Source organism: Monodon monoceros, unplaced genomic scaffold (genome assembly GCF_005190385.1).
Source record: "Monodon monoceros isolate NGI ecotype Baffin Bay Population unplaced genomic scaffold, NGI_Narwhal_1 Super_Scaffold_16, whole genome shotgun sequence".
Lineage (NCBI taxonomy): Eukaryota > Metazoa > Chordata > Mammalia > Artiodactyla > Monodontidae > Monodon > Monodon monoceros.
Genome location: NW_021703772.1, coordinates 112419277 through 112433632, shown reverse-complemented (window position 1 = coordinate 112433632; position 14356 = coordinate 112419277). Strand labels below are relative to the sequence as shown.

Sequence of the window (14356 nt, the reverse complement as noted above, 5' to 3'; positions counted from 1 at the left end):
ATAACGGAAAACGGGGGTGCGAGGAAAAAAAGAGGATAACGGAAAACGGGAGGGGAGGGAAGAAAGAGGATAACGGAAAATGGGGGGGGTGGAAAAAAGAGGATAATGGAAAACACAGTGAGGGGAGGGAAAAAAGAGGATAACGGAAAACACGGTGGGGGGAGGGAAAAAAGAGGATAACGGAAAACAAGGTGGGGAATCCCCTCCATCTTAGAAACTAATCAAGTTATTTGGAACTGAAGTAAAAATATGCCCAATCATCAAAAGCAAAGCACCTTGCAGTTAGTTAAGCCAAAATAATAGTGAAAAACAATTACATAGCAAAGACTGAAAATAATCACCAACCACTGTTGACCCACCACCATGAAGGAAGAGCTGGTTGCATAGAAAGCTGACCCAAACCTTGAGATCACCACAGAAACTCATTAGATTTCAGGTACTACACAAACTAAGAGCAAGAGAAAAAGAAAAAAATCCTATGAATTATCAAAGTTCATTTCATAAACAGACACAAAACTTGAACAGATGATGCAACCGACATGACCATTCAATCCAATAATTCCCCAGCAGCCCCCAAGCCACATACATTCATTTGGGAAACGATGAACCCCACTGATTAACCCCAATAAGCCACAAAGTATCCATATTTGTGCACTTACTATTAGTCTAGAAAAAGACCCTGGGAATCTAAACAAATGAAGTAACTTCTCTGTCATTAGATTATTTCTCCCCGCCCCCCCAATGGAGTATTTCCTGCTTTGTTTCATTGGACTATAATCACATTTCTGTTTTGGCTTTATCTTCAGTCTTTAATGAAGAAGACACACCCAAAGCAGTAGCATCGTGTAACGAATACATTGCCCTTAGGGGTCTGGGAAAAGGCCCTACCGACTAGCACTGAAGTCCTTTCCAACAGAGAAGCGCCACCACTCCCAGCTCATGCTAACCAGAGTCAGGGGGCTGTCTGATGTGCCTCATTTAGACGACCGTCTCCTTGCTTCATCCACAGCCTTACTTATCCCAATGTGACAGCTCCATAACGTGCTTCTTTTCAGCTTACAAATATGAATAATTTGCTTTCAATCATATTTAAAGTACTCTACAGCCGGGGATTCAAAACGCCCTTAGGCAAGCAGTGTTTTATTTTGGCTCAATGAGTGAACAAACCATTTCTTGTCATGCTGGTCTGCTCCAGGACTCCTTGGAAGGTTCTCAACTTGCACGAGCAAAGGACCAGAGGGAACGGAAGGAATCACAGGCACAGTGGATCTCACACCCCAAGCCTTTGGACACAAATTATAAAAATCATCTATTCTGCCTAGATAAAAGATCTCTTCACCACTAAATGGAACATTAAAATTGAATACTATCTACATAGTGAACAGATATAGTAGTAAAGAGAGCAAAAACCAAATGCTTGAATGTTATATACCATCCTTGGGACAGATAATAATCTAACTGAATATTAGTATTTTATTTATTTTACAGGGACAGAAAATGTTTCATTATAACATTATACCTGTTCTATGGTAACATCTTAGAATAAAATAACAGGTCACACATTACTGAGCTATTTTACAGATAAGAAAACGAAAATGCACAGAACTTTCCCGAGATTATACCACTAAGAAAATTCAACTAATAATATTATTGTTTGTCATAATTAACTACACTGTTCCAGTGCTTTAGAAGCTCAATATTGTCTTACCTGTCGGGAGCCATTACTCTGAGCTGAAACATTACTGTGAACACTGTAATGGGGGAAAAAATAAAGAAAAAATTACCGTGGGTACCTAAAACTAAGGATGTAAGATGTCCAGAAAACATCTGCTTTTACAGGCAAATACTTGCTTTTCTGCTCATTTGCTATTTCCATATACCTATATTCTACTTGTGCTTTAGATATATACTTCACTACTAATCTTGTTTATTCATTGGACAGCATCTGTCAAAGACAACAAAATAAAACCAACAGCACAAATGATCCCTTAAATTCAAGGCATTCAGCACGAACACCCACATAACTTTACCCATCACTTCTTTTATATATTCCTACCCTCTCAAGATTTTCTGGTGTCAGCAGTAGCTTAGCATTTTATAACTCAAAAGGCCTTAGTATAAACTTAAAGTTAGAAACTTCTCTGCATACCCTTCTCCTCCAAATGATTTAAAATATGTTTTAAAATTTTTAGTTTAGGCTGCACTCATTCCTCTCCCACTCCCACAAAAAAGCACTTTAAAAACTCAGCATATAATGCAACAAAATAAATAGAAACAAACCTCAGAACAACTAAAAAGAACAAATATTCAATGAAATAAGACCTGAAAGATGAGATACTAAAACACAGAATAAGGCAAATAAAAGAGTTTACTGACTTCAGACCTTCTAACATAAGCATAACTAGTATCCTGAGGTAAAAAATTCAACTAAGGTAACTGAAAATATATTCAATGTTATAAAAAAATTCCTTGACAGTGAGAAAATAATCTACAGATTTAGCAAGAACACTGTGTTCCAGGGAGATGAGATACAGAATTAAATACATTCAATTCCTTATTGTTATATTACTGACTTTCAACGATAAGGAGAGAATACTTCAGGTACCCTAAGGAGATTTAAAAGCACATCACTGCCAGCATCAGGTTGGCACAGAATTCTCCATGGCAACACTCAAAGAACACTATACCCAGACAAGACGTCATTCTAGTAAAAGGAAATGGGCAAAGCTTCACAAACACAAAACAGACTGTGAATACAGGATCCAGGAGCCTTTCTTAGGGGAGTGAGAACAAAACAAAAGTATCTGATGATGAAAGACAACCAATTAAGAAAGAACTCAAGAATTAAGAGGCCTTGCTAAAAGGCTGGGTGAGAAGGAGTAACCCATTCTACACACCCCCATTTTTTATTAACCACATCTCTGTTACAAGTTAAGTCACCAGAATTTGCACCTCCACTACCTGGGTTCTAATTCAAACCGCGCCACTAGCTCTGCTCTCTGAACTGCAGTTTCCTCACTCGCGTGGGACTCGCATTAGGGGATCGAATAAATGTTAGTAAAGCACAAAAAACAATGACAAATAAAACTAACCAACGACGAAATCTTTAAAAAAAACATCTTGTTTAGTGTAGATCTGTTGCCAAGGCTGGTGTAAAGAATATACCTATCTGGCACAATTTCTTTTACTAACCTTGTTGTTCTTCCCAGGATACACTGCTCTGTATTAAGTAACTCATAACCCCACATTAATGAAACCTCCTCCAACCTGCTTTGTACAGAAATTAGACTCATTACGCTATGGCCCCAGGGGTTACGCTCTGAAGCTTCTCCTTGAACTGGGAATAAGTCCAGTAGGTGATAAGTAGAAGATGAAGAATAACATGAGAAAAAAGCGCTGATGATAAGTGATGATCACCGGATTCTAGCTCCCTGTTCTAAAACAATTTGAAACGCAGGAAGCACTATTTTCTCATAATTACACTTATTCTTTCACTTCCACTAATATGAAGGGAACAAATACTTCCGTTACTGACCAATCCAAGCTTCCCTTTTGAAGGACTGTCTGCAATAATGGACCCATTTTGCTCTTGCCCCCTCTATGCATCATCTCCTCCACCATTTCTTTTCCTCTCTCTTCTGTCTTCAAGACTGCCCACTAAGCCTGTACAAGAAGTACTAGTAAGTGAAAAGTGAACTGTCCTTTAAAATGTCACCTCTTTCTAAGATACTTTATGTTAGTCAAGACTCACAGGGAGTGGTTAGAAAGAAATGAAAGAGTACAAGGAAAACTAACATCAGCCAATTTAAAAACCTGTTATTCAAGTAAGCACAGTACAAAGTCAAGAAGCTTTTTAGGTCAAATAGTTGTGCTTTTTCTAACAGTACCGTTTGCCATGGTTCACTGGAGCAAAACTGTTCATGTGAACAGAACTCTGAGGGCAGGAGTGAAAGGGCATTCCTGCCAGTGCAAGCTCAGGTTCTCTCAAGCAATGTTAGGAGCAGGGCTCAATAACCTTCAGGAGAGTGGGTCCCCCTCTGAACGTCATTCCTAAAAATTATTCTAACTAAAAAATAATAAAGGATCATTGCTATTAAATACTCCATTTTTGCTGTGTTTTAAAGAGCCAAAAAGCATCAATCAAGAAGACACAATAAAATTTACTTATTAAAGTTAAAGTAATCTCAATGCTAGGAGATTATATAGTCAGTCATACTCACTCTTTGGTCAGAAATCTGTATTTCAAAAAAATTTAAAGGAGGACAAACTTTTGCAAATAAAAGCCTTAATTTTTCAAGTACATATCATCGCTTGAATGCTTTGTTTACATTTCTGCAAACTTCATCAGGGAATCTTCTTCACTTTAAGCTCTAACATTCTGTCCCAGCCTCCTTTTCAGGAAAACAAGACATGATTCATTAAACAAACAAATAAAATACTTTAAAATATACAGAACCCCTCTAACATTTCTCCACCATTCTTCTTAAAAGCACAGTTTAAAAATTAACTCCAAGAAAAATTATAGTGTATAGCCCAGAAAAGGCAGAAAATTTTGTTTTTTACCTAATTAAAAATTCACGGAACTTCCCCGGTGACACAGAAGAATCCGCCTGCCAATGCAGGGGATGTGGGTTCGAGCCCTGGTCCAGGAAGATCCCACATGCCGCGGTGCAAAGAAGCCCGTGCGCAACTACTGAGCCTGCGTTCTAGAGCCCGCGAGCCATGACTACTGAGCCTGCGCATCACAAATGTTGAAGCCCGCGCGCACAGAGCCCATGCTCTGCAACAAGAGAAGCCACCGCGGTGAGAAGCCCATGCACTGCAATGAACAGTAGCCCCAACTCGCCGCAACTAGAGAAAGCCCGCACGCAGCAACGAAGACCCAATGCAGCCAAAAATAAATAAATAAATAAGTAAATTTAAAAATAAAATAAAAATAAAAATTCACGATGGACAGAATCCCTCACACTTCCTCTCTCCTCTACCCACTTATTTATTTTTAACAGCTTCCTGACCGCTAAAGGGACTTCAGGGGAATCCTTACTCAAAAAGCAGAGTGATTTTGTGATTAAGTCACTAATCACAGCCTGGCTTTAATGGCTCTCTAAGTAGAAAAAAACCCAAAACCGAATAGGACACCTCCAGCTGAGGCTCACCCTACTCAGTACCCAAAACAAACGACTTCTCCTTTTGAAGAAGCTCTAGTTATACTGACACATCTCCATACAGGAGTGTAGACACTGTTTTAACAAAAACTAGATTTGTGAGTATGTCTTGAATCTCACAGTTTACCAGGCATTCCAGGAGGCTTTGGTACAACAGTGGTTGAGAAGCATTACATGAAACTCCACACTGTAATATACACTATTAATAATGATTCATCAGAAGGAGGACTTGGACAACAGTGACTGCAGGACAACAGCAGACCCTCTCCCCAGCAAAACAAACATGTAGCTGCTGAAAATTATTCTTTAAAAAAATCATTAAAAGGCATACATCAAGTGGAGAAACATTTATTTAAGAAAATCTAGTAACTTTTTAAAAATCTGATCTCAAAAAACAAAACAAAAAAGTTCCTAGAGAATGAGAGGAACATTTTTTTGTGATAAAATAAAACAATTATAAATAATACATGCACCTAACAAAAAGCCCCAAATACATGAAGCACAAAGAATTGAAGGAAGAAACAGACAACCGAACAACAATAATTGGAGACTTCAATAGTCCACACTAAATAATGGAGAGAACTAAGCCAAGATCCGTGATGAAACAGAAGTGAACCACAGTAAAAACCAAGCAGACCTAACAGACATTCATAGGACATGACACTCAACAGCAGAACAGACATTCTTCTCAATTGCACATGGAACATTTTCCAAGATGAACTACATGCTGGGACATAAAAGAGGCCTCAATAACTGTAAAGGGATCAAAGTCATGTGAAGTACATTCTCTAACCACAATGGAATTACAACAAACAAAAAAAGGGGAGAGGGGAAAACTTAAGCTACAAACGTCGAAATGAAGCAACACACTCCCAAGTAGCCAACGGGTCAAAGAAGAAATCACAAGAGAAATTAGAAAATAATTTGGGATGAATAAAAATGAAAATACAATATACCAAAACTTATGAAATATGATTAAAGTGGTGCTTGGAGAGAAATTAACAGCTATAAATGTTATATTAAAAAAGAATACAGGGCTTCCCTGGTGGCGCAGTGGTTGAGAGTCTGCCTGCCGATGCAGGGGACGCGGGTTCGTGCCCTGGTCCGGGAAGATCCCACATGCCGCGGAGCGGCTGGGCCCATAAGCCATGGCCGCTGAGCCTGCACCTCCGGAGCCTGTGCTCCGCAAAGGGAGGGGCCGCAGCAGTGAAAGGCCTGCGTACTGCAAAAAAAAAAAAAAAAAAAAAGGAATACAGATCTCATATACTAATAAACCAATCTTCCACCTAACGACACTAGAAAAAGAAAACTAAACCTAAAGCAAGCAGAAGGAGTGAAATAATATACCAGAGAGAAAATTAATAAAATAGAAAATAGAGGAACAGATAAAATTGATGAAACCAAAAGCTGGTTCTTTGAAGAGGCCAACAAAACTGAAAAACCTTTACCTAGACTGACCAAGTGAAAAAGAAACTCAAATTACTAAAATCAGAAATGAATGAGGGGACATCACCACAAAGCTTATAGAAATAAGGAGGAAAAGAGAATAATATGAACAACTGTATGCCACAAATTAGATAACTTAGATAAAATGGACAAACTCTGGAAAGACACAAACTCCCAAACTGACTCAAGATAGAAAATGAAATATGAATAGATCTACAACAAGACACTGAACTGGAAATTTTAAAACTTGACACAAATGAAGTCCAGGCAAGATGGCTTTAATGGTGAATTCTACCGTACATTTAAAGAATTCTTTACAAAACCTTCCCCCAAAATAGAGAGAAACATTTCCCAACTTATTCTGTGAAGCCAGAATTACCCTGACACCAAAACCAGATGAAGACAGTACAAGAAAACTATAGACCAGTGTCTTTGATGAATACAGACACACAAATCCACAACAAACCTAGTGAACCAAATCCAGCAACATGTAATATAAAGAAAGACTGTACACCATGACCAAGTGGGATTTCTCCCAGGAATAAAATGAACTGCTTGTGTACAAATCAACCTTTGTTCTCTGAGCTTCCTGTGTGCAAGGGCTACAGTTTATTCATCTTTATATCCTCAGTCACAGGACAATAACAAACGTACAATATGTCATTCTCATTACGAATAGCACAGCCACCCAAGCCCACACGTTTTCTTTAAGCTGCTTTATTTTTCTTTCTGTCCGTTTTACCCAGCATTATGATGTGTTTATCTGCTCCCTGCTAGATCCACCGTGCTCAGGGGCAAGTGAACACTGTGACAGACCTTCAACAGACATTGGTTCAATTAACGATGCAACTACAGAAACGCTAAAACATTCGGTTTTCAATTCCTAAGTTGCAAGACATTACCCACCTGAGTTCTTCAGGTTTTCCTGTACTTGCCGACAGAAAAAAACAGAAAACATCCCATTAGATTCCTCCAACATGGTAAACTGCTTTACTATTCACAAAAGTAAATCTTGACTCATTGCTTTGTAAGCTGTTTCCCAACTACAGATTTAAAAATCTTCACTTCACAAAAGTGTTCTATGGCTCACGCCATTCAAGTAAATAATGACAATGATCTCCAATTTTTAAGTAAGGCAACAAAATGAGCATACGTTTAAAAAAACAGAACCATCTGCAAGCCTTTAGAGTGAGCTGACAGTGAAAAATCATCAGTGGAGTCTAGGAGGTAACTAAGGGTTTTAAACAAATTGAAATGGTTTCATTTATAGCTACATATTATTTAATTTATAGATACATCAAAAATTATAGCTATAAATCAGTTTTTTAAAAAACTGATACTGCCAACATCAGGTCACGGAAGTTGTTTTTGGATAACTGGTGATGACTCTGACATTGGACATACTTAAAATTCAATCTGTATTTTAATACAAACTCAGATTTGAAACCAAACACAAGTTTCAGCTTACTGGTCAAAGTAAACCATTCTCTGTATTACATAATTAAAGTAACAAACAGCAAGTAACATTTATGAATTTGGAAATGTCTATGTACCATGTACACTGATGATTAATATAAAAACTGTACTTAACAGAACCTTTAATATTATTATAATACATATAAAATAAAAAATTTATTCATCATATACAAATGTTTTAAAAAATATCTGCGGGGATTTAACAGATTATTATGAATGAGATCTGGAAGTCAAAAACGGAGGGAAAATGTTGCTCTAGAGAAGAACTAAAATAGTAAGAACAAAAACTGAACACAAACTCAGCACAGTGTCAGAACTGGGGTTATGATCTCAGCAACAGTATAGGCAGTTTTCCCCCGTGTATTCTTAAAAACTGATTATGCTAGAACCAAATTCAGTAAAGAAGAGTACTTTAGTTGTCTGGAAAAGAGTAAGAGGACCGAGGCAGCCTCCTCTCCAGCCAACAATACCAGCACAGGATGCACTGCCAGGAAGAATAGTCCTTTGAAACAGGGCTGCACTTCACCTTGCACTTGCAGAGCTCGTCGAGAATACCGTTTGCTCGGCCTCCTTTCAAAGGATGTTGATCTTCTTGCTTTATTGGTTTTTGTGGTCTGATACTCAGTTTTCCCACTAAAATAAATGAGGCATATTAGCAGGAATAAGAGAATTTAAGGCCTACAGTAGTCAGATACACAAAAATGAGAGAAAGTCTACACTGAGGTTATCCTCAAGAGAACCATCCTGAACTTCCTTCCTGAATGACCTATGAAAAACAGTGTTGACGTCTCTCTTTACCACACCATTCTTTCACTCTTTAGGCTTGTGTGAAAGATGCAACACAAATTATATTGTTTTTTCTTAATCATGCACATCACCTAAGAACATAATAAATAAATTTGAAATATCTGTCCTTTTATGGAACTCCCTTCTCTTTCCCATCCACACTCCTCAATGCAAGATGTACAATTAACTCAAGATTTTCAGTTACTTTTTCTGTGATATACTTTTCAGATCACTTTTCCAGAAATATTAAAACTATTGTCCCACTCACCTTCATTTCCATTTAAATTCTGCTAAGAAAACGCCTCCCCACTTTTAATGTAAGTAGAATAGAAGCTCTCTTGCATGAACCCCACACACAGTGAACATGCCACATTACTGATATTATCCATTCCTTCTTTAAATTACACTGACGGATTCTTGTGACATGCCGAAAACTCACCATCAATAAGCTACTCTGAGGTAAACCAAAACATTTCTAACTTATGACCAACAAACAAGGAGTCTGTAAGAACAATGGAACGTCAGGTTTATAAGGACCAGAAATGTCATCCAGATTAATTTCCCAGTAGTGCATAATACTCTTTTTCTACATGGTATCCAGCTGTTGGATGGAGACCCCTTAAAACTCTTGTTATGTGGATTTAAACTGGGGATTAATACATAAAGCAAACATCAATGTCCATCAACAGGTGAATGGATAAAGAAGATGTGGTATATATATATATATATATATATATATACACACAATGGCATATTACTCAGCCATAAAAAAGAATGAAATAATGCCATTTGCAGCAACATGGATGGACCTGGTGGGTATTATGTAAGTGAAGTCAGTCAGACAGAGAATGACAAGTACTGTATGATATCACTTATATGTGGAATCTAAACAATAAAATAAACTAGTGAATATAACAAAAAAGAAACAGAGTCACACATACAGAGAACAAAATACTGGTTACTAGTGGGGAGGGGCACAATGAGGTAGAGGATTAAGAGGTACAAACTATTATGTATAACATAAGTAAGCTTAACCAACGTTTTATATAACTATAAATGGAATATAACATTCAAAAATTATAAATCACTATGCTGTACACCTAAAACTTACATAATATTGTAAATCAACTATACCTCAATAAAAAAAACTTTTTTAACTGGAAAAATTGTTAATTACTCCTTAAAAAAAAAGAAAAAAGGAAGAAACAAAAACATCAGGAGGGATATGAAATCCATTACACCATTACAATATTCTCCTGTCTATTCAGGAAATTACAAACAATAACAATATGTACCACTTTTTCTTTTATTTTGGCCAATGGAAAACACTGGCAAACCACTTCACCTCTCTGTGCCCTCGTTTCCACATCTGTAAAATGAGAAGCTGGGCTAAATTTTCTGGCCCCTCTGAAATAATGAAAGGCAGAGCAAGCAGCTATAAACATTCACCTGTATCTAAACCGCGACCCTAATCGAATAAATCCCGATCGGTGAGAACGCTTCTGGACAGGGCCTCGGAGGCGGAAGAAGGCGTGATGCTCCACAGCACACTTCCATAAATGTTTGCACGCTTTGGGGTGATCCAGTCTGAAGACAAACGTATGCTCCTGTTCTTTGCCCTGAGAAAGAAACGCATGTTAACAGAGGTAATTATTAGCTCCAATGGTCCTGTCCCCTCGCATTCAGCTATGAATACAAGCACAGCAAGAGCAAGAATCAAATAATAAAGCATCTAGCTTGCTCCCTGAGACTCTGACACTCTTTAGAGCTACTACATAAAACGGCAGAGTTAAAATCAAGTTGTCCATTTCCTCAGCCAATATAAAATTATTCCTATTTTCTCTCTACTTACATGATCTCATTTCTCAAAGAGACATAAAATGAGCCTTTATCTGCCATACTTCAGGATAAATGTATAATATAATTTAAAGGTTCATATAAGATCTGGCAACATACGTAACGGCCTTAAAAGTGGCCACATTCTTTATTATAGTAACCATACTCCCAGGAATCTAATTACACTAGTTAACATTCATAGACACTCTTCTAAGAATTTCACATGAATTGCTTCAATGAGTAGATACTATCACTATCTCCATTTCACAGATAAGAAAACTGAGGCTCAAGAAATTAAGCCCAATGTCACAAAGCTACTAAGAGAGGAAACCAGAATTTGAACCTAACCATTCAGGGTCCAGAGCCTACCTTTGTAACCACTAAGCTATCCTGTATCTCTAGGGGAAAAGACTTTCTCAACACCAAAATTTACACCCAAAGATTTTCTTCACATTCTCATTTATAATAGTAAAAACTGGCACAAAACCCTAAATGTCCAAATCATGAGAAATGTAATAAAGTAAACAATGATATTATTTACAAACTATACAGAGAGATAAATGAATAAAAGATGAATGAACCAATGCAGTACTGTTTATTCATACTGCAGAATACTATACATGGGTTAAAGTGAATGAACTAGGTCTACCTGTTTAGGCAAAATAAGCAAGCTGCAAAAAAAAACCCACCCTAATAATACATATGTATATTATATATAATATATATGTAGATTTATAAAACATTCTACCACATTTCATGATGTGGTTATATTTACAACAGGTTAGAAAACATGAGAATGATACCCTGCGAGAATGAGGAAGTAAGAGAGAAGCTATGGCTCAGATCTTAGCTGTATCAAACAGAACTTCCTGAATGAGACAAACAGCACACGACCCAACAGAAAAATCAACAACAGGCTTAAACACGCACTTCATTAGAAAGACTATCCAAACATCCAATAAATATATAAATAAGTGTTAAACTGAAGCAGTCATCAGAGGAATGCAAACTAAAGCCACAAAATGATTCTACTACCAGAATGGGTAAAATGAGAATGAGAACTCCAAACACAAGGCAAAGAATAAACGGAACTCTCGGACACTCCGGGTGGGAGTGCAGCTGAGTGTGTAGACAGGCTGGCAAACAGTGTGGCGGCCTCCACAATAGCCAAACACACGCACATGCCAGGGCTCAGGGCAGCACTCTTCTTACTAGCCAAAAATTAACAGCAACTCAAATGTCCATCAACAGCAGGAGGGATAATACTAGTGCATTCACAAAACTGAATACTATATAACAGCAGGAATGCACCAACTATAACCACCTGCTGCAGCAGGGGTGAAAGCTCACAGCTACAGCCCTGAAATAATAAAACAGAAGCAAGACACAAAGAGAACAGTCAGCCAGGTTTCATTTACATAAAGTCCAAAATATAAGCAAAAACTAATCTCTGGTCTTAAAGCCAGGCCAGGAGAGTGGTTACCCTTGGGGAACTGTACCTGTGGGGCGGAGCACAGGAGAAATTTAATTCTGCTGCAATTCTGTTTCCTCATCCTGGTGCTGGTCATACAAGTATACATAAGAATTCAACACAAGCTGTACATTTATTTTTACACTTATCTGAATGAATGTTATACTTCAATGAAATTTACCAACAAAAACTACACATAGAAAAAAACATAAGAAAATAGATAACCTCAAAACAGGGAAAAGCTTTCTATGACACAAAACCCAGAAGCCATGAAAGATTAATAAATTCACCTATTTAAAATTTCTTAAAGTGCATGACAAAACCCACAATAAGCACTGTTGAAAGAAAAACAACTATTAGATAAAATATTTATAATGTCTGTGACAAAGGGCAAGACCTATAAGAAAAAAGCCAATAACCCAAAAGAAAAATGGGCAAAGGAATAGACAGTTTAGAAAAAAGGAACTCAAGTAACTCAAATGTATGAAGAGATGTTCAATATCACTCATAATAACAGAAATAAAATGTAAACCTACAATGAAATTCCATTTTTTACCTTTCAGATACAAATGTGTTTAATTCCTTCTCAGGAAATAGGCCTGTACACTAAAAACTATGCAAGCTGGTAGGGCCTCTCTATATCCAGGACAAATGCACATAACCATTCAACCCCACAAATCCCCTTCTAGGAAATTATCCTACAGATACCTGCCAGTGTACAAATTAATTATATATAGTGAATAAAAGAGTGAATGTCAATTAATTGAGAACTGATTAAATAAATTAGAGTACACCATACACTAGAATACTATGCACTTTAGTTTGCTTTTATGAGAATGAAGAACTTTAGGTACTGACGTAGAAAACATTCCAAGTTAGAACATAAAGTTTAAAAAGGATAAGTAGAGAGCCCTGTATTATAAGTATGGCAACCTCTGCATAAAAAAGAATTGAGGGGGACTTCCCTGGTGATGCAGTTGTTAAGAATCCACCTGCCAATGCAGGGGACATGAGTTTGAGCCCTGGTCCAGGAAGATCCCACATGCTGTGGAGCAACTAAGCCCGTGCACCACAACTACTGAGCCTGCGTGCCTGGAGCCTGTGCTCTGCAACAAGAGAAGCCACCGCAATGAGAAGCCTGCGTACCACAATGAAGAGTAGCCCCCGCTCACCGCAAATAGAGAAAGCCCACGCGCAGCAACAAAGACCAGATGCAGCCAAAAATAAATAAATTAATTAAATAAATTTAAAAAAAAAGAACTGATATACACATTTGCTTATATGTATCCTCAAAAAGATATCCAAGAAGCTAATACTATATTAGATCAAATCTAAAATGCTATCAATTGTGAGATGCACAAGTATTTTATGACCCAGTAAGAACAGGTATCACCCATTAAATTATGACCATATTTTCTTATCACACAGAACTGTATTTTATTCTTCTTGAACGATTCCTTTAGATTTAGATACAAATATCATTTAATCGCATCTGTGCTTACATAAAAAGGAAAATATTTGTAAAATAGATTGCTTTTAGATGTGAAATCTGCCTCTGCTGAATCATTTTCAACTCATTTGTTGATAACATAATGATCATCTGTGCCATCAAGAGATTTCTTTTTAAAATGCTCTCTTATTGTCTCTGATTTTCTTCCAACCTGTGTGATAGGGCAATCCTTTGCGTGCATCTCAGTAATATAACTTAAAACTTTCAAAAAACTTGTAACTGCTTCATCTAATTTTCAGGATCTTCTTTTTTTAGATTCTGCTAAGTGGCACTACTCACACTTCACTGTGCAAACAAATCTTTTTAACATTTCCCCTATTTCCTTTTATTTGTATCCATCGATATGTATATTTCAAATTTATTACTTTGCATGCAGTAAAATTACTTTTTAAAAATTTACTCACAATTCTGTGGGTTTTGAAAACGCAGAGGATCATGCAACCACCACCAAAATCAGGATACAGAATAGTTCTCTCACCCCCTCCAAATTCCCCGTGCTGGTCCTTTGTAGTGAAGCATCTTCACACCGCCAGTCTCAAAGGATCAGTGAGCTATTCTCTATTCCTACAGGTTTGCCTTTCCTAGATTGTCATATAAATGGAATCATACAGTCATAATATCTTGAGTTAGGCTTCATTTTTTATTATAAATTTATTTCATTTATTT

At 37.2% G+C, this 14356-nt stretch overlaps 1 protein-coding gene across 4 annotated transcripts in view; it reads right to left on the bottom strand.

Annotated features, from left to right (window-relative positions):
* EPB41L5 (erythrocyte membrane protein band 4.1 like 5) overlaps positions 1–14356 on the bottom strand; it is a 142059-nt gene that overhangs the window by 78666 nt on the left and 49037 nt on the right. For 3 of the 4 annotated variants that reach the window (XM_029225234.1, XM_029225236.1, XM_029225235.1), the window contains exons 12-16: positions 10323–10492; positions 8614–8720; positions 7518–7536; positions 1709–1751; positions 1168–1283 (exon numbers count right to left, since the gene is read on the bottom strand). In XM_029225234.1, the coding sequence (XP_029081067.1) occupies positions 1168–1283; positions 1709–1751; positions 7518–7536; positions 8614–8720; positions 10323–10492 (455 nt within the window). The remainder of the gene's footprint in view (positions 1–1167; positions 1284–1708; positions 1752–7517; positions 7537–8613; positions 8721–10322; positions 10493–14356) is intronic. The other variant, XM_029225237.1, reaches the window with a different exon arrangement.